Source organism: Panthera leo, chromosome D1, assembly GCF_018350215.1.
Source record: "Panthera leo isolate Ple1 chromosome D1, P.leo_Ple1_pat1.1, whole genome shotgun sequence".
NCBI classification, from domain to species: domain Eukaryota; kingdom Metazoa; phylum Chordata; class Mammalia; order Carnivora; family Felidae; genus Panthera; species Panthera leo.
Window position 1 is genome coordinate 62,409,881 of NC_056688.1, and position 12,911 is coordinate 62,422,791.

The 12,911-nt window shown below is 38.8% G+C and overlaps 1 protein-coding gene across 1 annotated transcript; it reads left to right on the forward strand.

The window, feature by feature from the left end:
- The first annotated feature begins 1,548 nt into the window (after positions 1-1,548).
- On the forward strand, positions 1,549-2,496 carry LOC122200370 (olfactory receptor 56A3-like). Its single transcript, XM_042905930.1, has one exon. The coding sequence runs from the start codon at positions 1,549-1,551 to the stop codon at positions 2,494-2,496; it is 948 nt and encodes a 315-aa protein (XP_042761864.1).
- The last annotated feature ends 10,415 nt before the right edge of the window (positions 2,497-12,911 follow it).

Sequence of the window (12,911 nt, forward strand, 5' to 3'; positions counted from 1 at the left end):
TTAAGGTTGTGAGATATAAATTCCCTTTTTGGTAATGTGATATTATAACATATCTCATTACATGCTAAATAACTCGAAAGGGATGAAGTCCTAGGATATTTCAGTACAGTTAGACGAAATGGTAAAAGTTCCCAAATTAATATGCAATTTATGTTGTATAGTGAGCCTAAAGAGTAATAAACAGGGAAGTACTTAAAACCTCTAATGAAAAAGTGTTTCTAAACCCATAAAGTAATGGTTTAACAGAGTCCTTGGTGCATGTAGACAGATTAGCTACAATGGACTGAGAGATTTGAAGTACCCCACAAAGACCTGATCCTTACCTTTGACCAGACTACAGCCATCTTTCAAATCTCTTTCACAATTCAGGGGGACAACCATATTGGAATCCTTCACCCTTAATGTAAAGGAGAGAAGCACCTCACTATATTTACATTGTTTCAACAGCCAATGTCCCTTGTACCTTGTCCCATATCAGAGTTACTCAGCCTTTCCTTCACTCTCCTAATAGTTTGTCAAGACCTGTCATTTGTTCTTATTATTACTCATTGCCCCCTGAATGGTTTCCTTTTACCTCCTGAGAGTAAGGACAGTGTCTTTTTCAATGTTGTGATCCTAGCACCTAACAGAATGCCAGGGGAGGATGTTAAGTGATAAGAGAACATGGCAACATTGAATTGTGCTTGGAAACAGAGAAATGTGTACCTGATCATTATACTGAAGATGGAAAAATAAAATTAAAATGGGATGCAAATCTTTAAAGTTAAGACTTCATCACACTATTGCAACCAGAACAGATTTTCACCTTTTCTGATAGCAGGTATGGGTCTCACATAGCTATGTGAAATTTCTCCTTTTCCTTTTAAGTTTCTTTCTTTCCAAAGTTAAGAATCCTACAAATGTGAATGTGTATAGAGGAGGAAAAATTTGACTATTTGGCAAGATCCTCACCTACCTCATTAAATGACTGTTTACAGATTATGAAGATTAAGTACTTTATCTGCAGGGCATCATTGTTTAAATCTGTAATTAATGCAAACTACAGCTGAAAACTCAGAACAGGAGTGGCAGGGAGAGCTAGGGACACTTATCTGAATCCCAATTTTGCCAGGCTGTACTACTTGCCTGCATATATTATTACACTTCAGTTATCATGTGGTAGTCTATATGGTAATTAAAGAATAAAACACAAAAGGAAGACTTATAAGAACAATTTGGGACACAACAGTCCAAAAGTAGTTTTCTAGGCAATTCTCTCCTTCTCTTTAGTTTCTGCAAAGAAATAACATGTTTGAACAAATCAAACATGTCTAAACAAACCATATATCCTCAGTCCTCTATACTGCTTAAATTGTTAGGATTATCCCAGTAGCATGGCACAAAGGACAAACAGATGAATTCACATGACTCTGGATGACTTGCTAGGACTCAAGCATATCACCTAGGTGAAGCAAATTGTTCTAAATCCATGTGTCATGTGTCACTAGCTAATTTTTATCCTAATTTTACAGACCACTACAAGAAAGCTGTAGAAATATATGACAAACTATGACATCACACCAAAATGGCACCATCTCCTCTGAGGTTTCAGACTTCCTCCTGAATTGTTTTGTCAGGTCCCACACCTGGCAGCTCTGGTTGTCCCTGCCACTCAGTCTCCTCCTCTTCCTAGCCATGGTGGCCAATAGTGTTCTCCTGATCACCATATGGGTGGAAGCCTCTCTGCATGAGCCCATGTACTATCTACTCAGCATCCTCTCCCTGCTGGACATCATACTCAGTCTCACTGTCATTCCCAAGGTCCTAGCTATCATCTGGTTTGACCTCAAGTCCATCAGTTTCTATGCCTGCTTCCTCCAGATGTTCATCATGAATGGCTTCTTTGCCATGGAGTCCTGTACATTCATGGTCATGGCCTATGACCGTTATGTGGCTATCTGTCACCCACTGAGGTACCCATCCATCATCACTGACCAATTTGTAGTCAAGGCTGCTGTCTTTATTTTGGCCAGGAGTAGTATTGTTACAATGCCTATCCCCATTCTCTCATCCCGACTCCATTATTGTGGGAGAAAGGTCATTGAGAACTGCATCTGCACCAATATGTCTGTCTCCAGGCTCTCCTGTGATGATGTCACCATCAATCGCCTTTACCAGTTTGCAATAAGCTGGACTGTGCTAGGATCTGACCTCATCCTCATCTTTCTCTCCTACACCCTCATACTGCGAGCTGTGCTGAGACTCAAGGCAGAGGGTGCTGTGGCCAAGGCCCTGAGCACATGTGGCTCCCACTTCATCCTTATCCTCTTCTTCAGCACCATCCTTCTGGTCTTCGTGCTCACTCTTGTGGTGAAGAAGAAAGTCTCCCCTGATGTGCCAATCTTGCTCAACATCCTCCACCATGTTATCTTCTCAGCCCTCAACCCCATTGTGTATGGGGTGCGAACCCAGGAGATCAAGCAAGGAATCCAGAGATTATTAAAGAAAGGGTGCTAATAAGGACAACAGGATCTCTGCATTCCTGAGTTTTGAATCAATAATGGGTGAGGGGGTTGAAATTCACATCCACGAGTTGCAATCTCAAAGTGGGTAAATTGGATAACGTGTCTTCTTTAATAAAACTTAAGTTTCATTGTAATTTCTTTTTTTTTCTCACTTCTCCCTTAGAACTATCATTGACCCCTTTTGATTTTCCCCCAAAATATCCTATTTTGACAAAATACTGGGAATCCTTGGGGGACAGGTTCTGAAGTGAGAAATTTATGTTCCTGAGTATACAGCTGTTAATATGTCATGCCTCTGGAGTTGAATATACAACTGTGGACATTTTGGCTTACAGTTGTATAATATGTAATTCATTCTTATTCTTATTTCCACAGAAGGGAGCATATTAAAGACAAAGACATAGGCGTGAAATTTCAGTCCTGAATGATGGATCATTACTGCTGATCCTAATTGGGTCTCCATTTGGGTGGTGATTCAAAATGAGGTTTGTAAGAGGACAGAGTTTTTGGATGGATTTGTCACTTGTGCAACAATTAGCAATGTATTTGATTAGATTTGAGATACTCATAAATTTCCCCCCCCAAAGGGTTTGTGCTTTGGACGTTTATCTTTTGGATTCAGGATGTCAAAATTTATGGTATCAAAATACAGTTCCTCTGATGAGTTAAAGATTGCAAGAATTGGGCGCTTGGGTGGCTCAGTGAGTTAAGCATCTGATTCAGTCTCAGGTAGTGATCTCATGGTTCGTGAGTTCCAGTTCCACATCAGGTGAGCTTGAGCCCCGCTTCAGGTGAGCTCTGGTTATCACTCTTTCCCTCTTGCTCTCTCTGCCCCTCACTCACTTGCATACGCTCTCTCTCTCAAATAAAATAAAAACTAAGAAAAAAAAGTTTGCAAGTGTTCTTATGTATCGTCCTGTAATAATAATTTAAATATGAAAAATATAATATCTGAACATTGTTTTCATATTAACTGTACAGTTTCTAAGCACTAGACAGAGACTTAAGGTTTGAATTGTAAGTCTTGCACAACTACCAAAAAAAAGGGGTCTTTGGGAACAAATTAGGTGTTCTCGTTGTGTTTCATGGTATATACTCATTGGCTACCCCTGAGAATAGTGAACAATTTGTTTTAGAATATCCTTGCTTTTTAAATTTTTTTTAGAGACAGAGAGAGACAGAGCATGAGCAGGGGAGGGGCAGAGAGAGAGGGAGACACAGAATCCGAAGCAGGCTCCAGGCACCGAGCTGTCATCACAGAGCCTGATGCAGGGCTTGAACTCACGGAGTGTGAGATCATGACCTGAGCTGAAGTCGGATGCTTAACCGACTGAGCCACCCAGGCACCCCAGAATATCCTTTCTAAATATGAGCTTTTGTGCCTCAATAACAACTTATCAGTGTGTTTCCTTGTTTAGACCATGGAAGGAAAATCTCTTAACAGTCTAAATCAATACTCTCCCCAAACCTGGGTCTTTCAGCCTTAACTGAGCACCTGGATTCATCCTTAGACTACTTAAGCTTTCACTCAGCACAACTCTGTTTCTTCATCTTCTCCATCTCACAGTGAAGAATAATAAATTGCTGTTTCATTCCTCTGCTTCTGGATATCACTATGAGCTACTATTTGAAAAATAAACCTGTACACACATAATTAAGAAATAATAGTTAAGAGAAGCCTGGGTGGCTCAGTTGGTTAAGCATCTGACTCTTGATTTAAGTTCAGGTCATGAACTCACCGGTTTGAGGAACTGAGCCTCCCATATGGCTCTGCATTGAGAAGTCTGCTTGGGATTCTCCCTTTCCTTTTCTCTCTCTGTCCCTCCTCTCCTCATATGCTCTCTCTCTCTCTTGCTCTCTCTCTCTCTCTCATTCTCAACAAATAAATAAATAAATACAATACCATAGAATACTTAGAAGTACATAATCAACATTCTATTTAGGAATAATATGTTTCTCAAAAGTAAAAAAAAAAAAAGTCAAGATCCAATTAGGTTCATACCATAAATAACCTCTTTCTTTGTCACTTGAAAAAGAACTCCCCAAAATCCCATTCTCTTGCACATTTAAACTTTAATAAAATGACATGGTTTAAAATGTGAATAACTGGATAGCAACAGGAAGGTCTTATGAATATGAAGATATAATGTGCTAAAGTAAATTTATCCTACTATCTCTAAGGAGCTAATGAAAATCTACTAGCTCAAACACTATCATATATTAACATCTTCTCATCAAGGAACTAAAAACTTTCAGGACTAATCTCTACTAGGGTCACATTGTATAACAAACCCAGAGCTCTCCAATTAGCTGTTAGAAAACTTGAACATTGAATGCATGAAAAAGGCTACATCAGGGGATTTAAAGCATATACCACCCAAGACTGAGAAAATTTGGCATAAGCCATGTCTTCCAAAGTAGACTAGAAAAATCTTTATATTTAAAACCTATATTTTTGCAAGTTTTGCATTGTTGTGTTTATATGCAACTTATACACATTTATGGCTCACATCAAAAAAGTACTGACAGGGGCGCCTGGGTGGCGCAGTCGGTTAAGCGTCCGACTTCAGCCTGGTCACGATCTCGCGGTCCGTGAGTTCAAGCCCCGCCCCGCGTCAGGCTCTGGGCTGATGGCTCGGAGCCTGGAGCCTGTTTCCGATTCTGTGTCTCCCTCTCTCTCTGCCCCTCCCCTGTTCATGCTCTGTCTCTCTCTGTCCCAAAAATAAATAAAAAAACGTTGAAAAAAAATTAAAAAAAAAAAAAGAAGTACTGACATCCATTTGATAAGTTGAACAGATTAACGATGGCTTTATCCCACTAAAATAATTGATACTAAAACAGTGCTGTCCAGGACAATGTGGGCCACATACTTAATTTTAAACATTTTAGTAGCCACATTAATCTATAAAAAGAAAATAAACAAACTGTAAAAAGTAAAAATGATCTTACGTATTTTGTTGAAACCAATATATCTAAAACATTATAATTTCAACACATAATAAATATAAAAGAATTTAATAATAACATATTTTATATTCTTTTTAGGTATTCCAGGTCTTTGAAATCCAGTATGTATTTTACATTTATGGCATATTTCAGTCAGGACAACTGAGTTTCAGGTGCTCAACAGCCACATGTGACTAGTAGGTAATATATGGATCAGTTCAGCACTAGACATCCAGCTTCAAAAGGAAAATGAAAAATGGGTAGGAGAGCAATTGAACTGAGGAAAAATGTATCCTTCTCGGAAAAGAATTAAAACGATATTGTTTCTTCTTGGCTGTGACTTTATTTCTTTATTTTTTTTTTATGTTTTTCCATATGGAGGAAAGGAAGCCAGTGTTTTAGAGGATGAATAATGATTTCCCTGTCTTAAAATCTTGCATTACATGAGTGCTTATGTCTTAAAGACCAGTGTGAGAAGGGTAAAGTAAGAGAAAGCCCATCTATTGCTTTTTACAATACACAGTCCTCAAATCCTGGAGCAACAGATTTGAAATACAACCATATAAGGCCACCTGGGTGGCTCAGTTGGTTAAGCGTCCTCCTCTTGATTCTGGCTCAGGTCATGATCTCACAGTTCCTGGCATCAAGCCCTGCATCAAACACTGTGCTGACAGTGCAGAGCCTGATTGCGACTTTCTCTCTCCCTTTCCCTCTGCCACTCTCTCTCTTTCTCTCTCTCTCTCTCTTTCTAAGAAAGAAAGAAAGAAAGAAAGAAAGAAAGAAAGAAAGAAAGAAAGTCATATGTAAACCTTGGAAGTTACAGAAGCTAAGAAAAAAATGTAAATAAAGACTTTACTGATGATAAGACAGGAATATTAGTGCTAGGGGAAGCAACAGATGATAGTGTCAAAGGTTTATCAAAAGTTAGATGTTAATAATCATACTCTGTCATTCCTTAAACTACTCATAACACTATTTACAGGTACATATGTATGAGTATTTTAAATTAGTTATTTTCAACTCTATTATTTTAATAAAGTATATTTTATTTGAAATGCTTAATAGTGAAAATGGTATAATTATTCAGTAAAACATAGGAGTAGGAAAAACAGTCTCTTAAAACCTAATACCCATATCCACAAAATGTTACAGCTCAGATTTTGTTGTGAGACTTTTCAGTTTACTTACTTATTACCCACAATTAGACCCTTCCTTCAATGTGCAGAGAAAGTGAGACAAATATTTGGGGGCAGACACAGCTGACACCAGAAATTGTGCCAGAAGAACAATGCAGAGCACAACAGAGAAAGGTAATGGCCCTTCAGGCCAACAGTCAATATTATATTATCTGCAAAATATTCATTGATACCTAATATAGACATCTTTGTTATGGTGCTGGGGTTGCAGTAATGAGCAGGACAGTCAAGGTCCATGTTTATAAGTGCAAACGGTCTGTGCCTGGAGGAAGGAGAAGTCCAAGAAGCAAAGGGAAATGTCAATATGTAGGAAAGACATAGCCAAAGAGAAGCTAAGGTAGAGGTCTAAGTGGCAGTGGCCACTTGGCAAAGTCAGGACCCAAATACGGAATAGGATTTGAAGGACTAGGCAGAATATTGCATTAGGAACTTGAGTTTGAGCCAAGGAAGTAACACAATCCTATAAACCGAAGCTACACAAGCACTCTCAACAATAGCCAAATTATGGAAAGAGCCTAAATATCCATCAACTGATGAATGGATAAAGAAATTGTGGTTTATATACACAATGGAGTACTATGTGTCAATGAGAAAGAATGAAATGTGGCCCTTTGTAGCAACGTGGATGGAACTGGAGAGTGTGATGCTAAGTGAAATAAGCCATACAGAGAAAGACAGATACCATATGTTTTCACTCTTATGTGGATCCTGAGAAACTTAACAGAAACCCATGGGGAAGGTGAAGGAAAAAAAAAGAGGTTAGAGTGGGAGAGAGCCAAAGCATAAGAGACTTTTAAAAACTGAGAACAAACTGAGGGTTGATGGCGGGTGGGAGGGAGGGGAGGAAGGGTGATGCGTATTGAGGAGGGCACCTTTTGGGATGAGCACTGGGTGTTGTATGGAAACCAATTTGACAATAAATTTCAAAAAAAATAAATAAAATTTAAAAAATGGAAAAAAAAAAAACCCCAAAGCTATACAGAGGAAATTGGGGCTGAAAAACAAGATTCCCTTCATCAGAACCAGGCACGATCCAGAGAAAATGTATCATAGTACAGTCTAATAGAAATGATAACTCAATGCTAAGACCTCTACCTTCCAAAATATTATTCAAATAATTATACTATGAACCCAGCATGCTTAGATTAGATGCCACATGGGGGAAAGCTAAGACAAGTCATAGAATATTAGATCTGACTGCACACACTAAAACCTAGGAATAAAGTAGCTATCTAATTCCAGGATGCAGGACACATTGTCCTTTGTCAGTGAGAGTTTTCAAATGTCTTGTAATTACAAAAGTACTTGTTTATATTTTCCTTTTTGTGTAATTTAAATCTTGCTTGAATTTTGTGAGCTCTATTTTGTATATATGAATATGGGGGTACTTGAAATGTATGATATAGTTAATATTTCAATTCTTAAAACTGGTGCTGCCTGTACACAGACTTTGATAGCAGATTTGACAGTATAGGGGGAAAAAAAAACAAAGAATTTAAAGGTATAGAAATGTAAACTATTTAAACTAAAAAACATAGAGAAATAATGCTGAAAAAAAAAAGTAGAGTGACATGATGACAGATGAGATAATATTAACCAGTCTAGTATTCATATACTTGGTCATTGAAAGTATAGACAGAGAGGAAGTAGGGGAGAAAAACATAGTGACAATGTATTAGAGTTTATAAACTATGTAGAAATAAAATGTGTGGTAAAAATAGACGAATGATATGGAGGGGTCAAATGGAAATAAACCTTTATAAATTCATATCTTATATATGAAATAGAATAATATTATCTGAAGGCTGACTGATAATAGAAAGATGCATATATTAAACACTAGCACTGAGAACAGTAGAAATTTTCTTTCAAAAGCCCAGATTTTTAAGGCCACGTAGTTTCTGTTGCAGCTATTCTGCCATATAGAGTAAAAGAAGCCATGAATGGGTTCTAATCACATCCACATAGCAAATGTCTGTGGTTGAAGAAGTACCAGACATTGGAGGAGTTAAGCTGGAGTAGTTGAGGGACCCAGGGCTTGCTCATCCCTTGAACACAGCTAGATCAACTTCAGATCTTGAACACCTAGTAAATCAATTTGAGGACTGGGAGAACAGTCTGCATAGTTTGAGAGAGAGAACCAGGCAGGTATGAGGTGTGGACACAGGAATTGGGGGAGAGAAAAGCCATGGTGCCATGGAGGGTAGGGAGCTCTTTTCGAGATGAGGAGAGATGGAAGAGAGGCAGCATCTCATCAGGTTAATGCAAGAAAAGCACTCCCCCAAAACCACTGTCTGGGGGACTGGGAAAACTCCAGAAAGTTCTTGCGAAAAGTAGAGATCAAATTCCTAGGTTTTGGAGGTCCTTACCATTCCCTGGAGTCAATTCAGGTGGGTCACAGTGCTTCAGAAGAGGAGGCCTGAGGCCTGTGAGCAGATAGCTGACACCATGGGATGGGGATCCTCTGGGTCGCACGTTCCCCTTCCTGGACTGCATTTGGAAGAGGGCATATTGACTCTACAAGGACGAAAGACCCAGCTGGAGCCTATGAGCAGTCTTAACAGCAGGTGACAAAGGCACAGGCAGATGCTCTGCTTCACCATAAACTCCAGGCACCAGCGCAGCAGTGCGACTGCCTTTCTGGGACAGAACAGCACCAGGTGCAGCACTGTGAGGTTCACCTTGGGAAGAGGGCAGTGGGTCTGTATCTTGCCAGGTCCTTTAAGATTTGGAGTTATAAAATCCGGACACGCACCAGAGATAATACGTAGGAGAGCTGTCATGCCAGCCATGTCAACAGCCCAGGCACAGATGGGTTGAGGGCAAGGATCTAATGGAGGTTTGAGACACAGGAGGGGAGATTGTTTGCTTGTCTGTGAGGGCTCTCTGATCAGTGGAAGGCATGAGCTCCCCACCCCAGGGAAGAAAGAGCAGGGTGACACCATCTCCCCCCACCCCCACCAGTGTGGTTGGACTTCAGTGAGCAGCACAGCACCTCCAGTGGAAGCTGAAGTCACACCAAACCCTGCCCCGATGTGCCCTGCAGGACATCTTTACAAGGGCAGGTCTGACTATGAGCCAGTGCAATGGGCCTCTCAACCACAGGACCAACACAGGCACCCCCGCATGCATGAAGTCTACTGATCATAGAGTTCTCCAAAGTCTCAGCTTCAGTTCTTCAGCTCTGGAGGAAATAGGAGCAAGCTTTTTTTTTTTTTTTTTTAATTTATTCTTTTCTCCTCTCTCTCTCTCTCTCTTTCTCTTTAATCAGGCTTATAGTTTTTCGTTCATTTGTTTGGGGGTTTTTGGTGTCCTTTTATCAGATTTTTGGATTAGTCTTATTTTTTTCTTTCTTTCTTTATTTTTCTTTGGAATCAGGCTTATAGATTTTTGTTCAGGTTTTTTGTTCCTTTTCCATTTTTTTTGGATCAGGCTTTTTTTTTTTCAAATCAGGATTACTTTAACAAACAAATCAAGCCACACCTAGTTAAAGGTCCCAAAACCCCCCAATGTAAGCAAGGAGGAACTCTGCAGAGGACTGATTCAGGGGAAAGAGCAAACAAATCACAATAGCAGAGTATACACAGATAACACCAGAAATACTTTCTGAAGTGCTAGGCCCTGGACACTCTATGACTGCCTCCTAATATACCATTATTCTCAGGAGCCGTAAATATGAACAAGCTTTCATAACATGCAAAAGAGAAACCTAGACAAAATGACAAGATGGAAGAATTCTCCCCAAAATAAAGATCAAGAAGAAACCACAAATAGGGATTGGCTCAAAACAGGTAGAAGCAAAACAGTTCAGAAGCAATCTGAACAAGAATTTAGAACAACAGTTGTGAGAATCCTTGCTGGGCTTGAAAAATACATAGAAGACACCAGAGAAGCCCCTGCTGCAGAGATAAAAGACCTAAAAACTAGTCAGGCCAAAATAAAAAATTCTATACCTGAGATGCAAAACTGACTGGATGTAATCATAATGATGATTGAAGAAGCAGAGAAATAAATAGGTGATACAGAAGATAAAATTATGGAAAATACTGAAGCTGAAAAGAAGAGGGAAAGAAAACTATTAGATCACAAATATAGACTTGGGAAACTCAGTGATTCCTTAAAGCACAACAGTACCTGTGCGATAGGAGTTACAGAAGAGCATGAAAAAGAGACCAAAGTTTTATTTGAAAAAAATTAGAGCTGAGAACTTCCCCAATCTGAAGAAAGAAACAGGCATTCAAGTCCAAGAGGCACAGAGAACTCCCCTAAAAGTCAACAAAAACATGTCAACACCAAGACACACCATTTTGAAACTTGCAACAGACCAAGATATGCATACCAAAAGCATCAAAGCTTAGAAAGGACCAGAGAACACCATCAGAAACTGCAACGCTACAGGCAACATAATGGCCATAAATTCGTAACTTTCCGTATTCACTCTAAACGTCAATGGACTCAATGCTCCAATCAAAAGACATAGGGTAACAGAATGGTTAAGAAAATAAGATCCATCTATATGCTGTTTACAAGAGACCCACTTTAGACCTAAAGACATCTTCAGATTGAATGTAAGGGGAGGGAGAACCATCTATCATGCTAATCGTCAACAAAAGAAAGCCTGAGTAGCCATACTTATATCAGACAATCTAGACATTAAAAGAAAGACTGTATCAAGAGATGCAGAAGGGCATTATATCATAATCAAGGGGCTATCCACCAAGAAGACCTAACAGTTGTAAACATTTATGCGCCAAATGTGGAGCACCCAAATATATTAATCAGTTAATCACAAACATAAAGAAACTCATCGATAGTAACACCACAATAGTAAGAGACTTCAACACCCCACTCATAGCAATGGACACATCATCTAATCAAAAAAATCAACAAGCAAATAACGGCTGTGAATGACACACTGGACCAGATGGACTTAGCAGATATATTCAGAACATTTCATCGTAAAGCAGGGGAATACACATTACTCTCCAGTGCACATGGAACGTTCTCCAAAATACACCATATACTGGGACACAAATCAGGCCTCAGCAAGTACAAAAAGATCAAGATCATACCGTGCGTATTTTCAGACCACAATGCTATAAACTTGAAATCAACCACAAGAAAAAATTTGGAAAGGTAACAAATACTTGGAGACTGAAGAACATCCTACTAAAGAACAAATGGGCTACCAAGAATTTAAAGAGGAAATTTAAAAGTGTATGCAAGCCAATGGAAATGATAACACCACAACCCAAAACCTCTGGGATACAGCACAGGCGGTCATAAGAGGAAACTATATAGCAATCCAGGCCTTCCTAAAGAAGGAAGAAAGATCTCAGACACAAAACATAACCTGACCTTAAAGAGCTGGAAAAAGAACAGCAAATAAAACCCCAAACCAGCAGAAGACAGGAAATAATAAAAAAGAGAGCAGAAATTGATGCTATTGAAACCAAACCAAACCAAACCAAAACAAAACAAAACAAAATAGTAGAACACATCAATGAAACCAGAAGCTGGTTCTTTGAATGAATTAACTAAGTTGATAAACCACTAGCCACTTTGATCAAAAAGAAAAAGGAAAGGACCCAAATAAATAAAATCAAGAATGAAAGAGGAAAGATGACAACCAATACACCAGAAATATAAACAATAATAACAGCAATTATATGAGCACCAATATGAGAAATTATATGCCAATAAAATGGCAATCTGGAAGAAATGGGCAAATTCCTAGAAACATATACACTACCAAACTTAAAACAGAAAGAAATAGAAAATTTTAACAGATCCATAACCAGTAAGGAAATCGAAGCAGTAATCACAAATCCAAAAAACCAGAGTCCAGGACCAAATGGCTATCCATGGGAATTCTATGAAACATTTAATGAAGAGTTAACACCTATTCTCTTGAAGCTGTTCCCAAAAAATAGAAATGGAACAAAACTTCCAAACCCATTCTATGAAACCAGCATTAACTAGATTCCAAAACCAGAGTCCCCACTAATAAGAACTATAGACCAATTTCCTTGATGAACATGGAGGCAAAAATCCTCAACAAGATATTAACCAACCAGCTACAACAATACATTAAAAAATTATTTACCATGACCAAGTGGGATTTATACCTGGGATGCAGGACTGGTTCAATATCCGCAAAACAATTAACGTGATTCATCACATCAATAAAAGAAAGGACAAGAACCATATAATCTTCTCAATAGATGCAGAGAAAGCATTTGACAAAATACAGCATCCTTTCTTG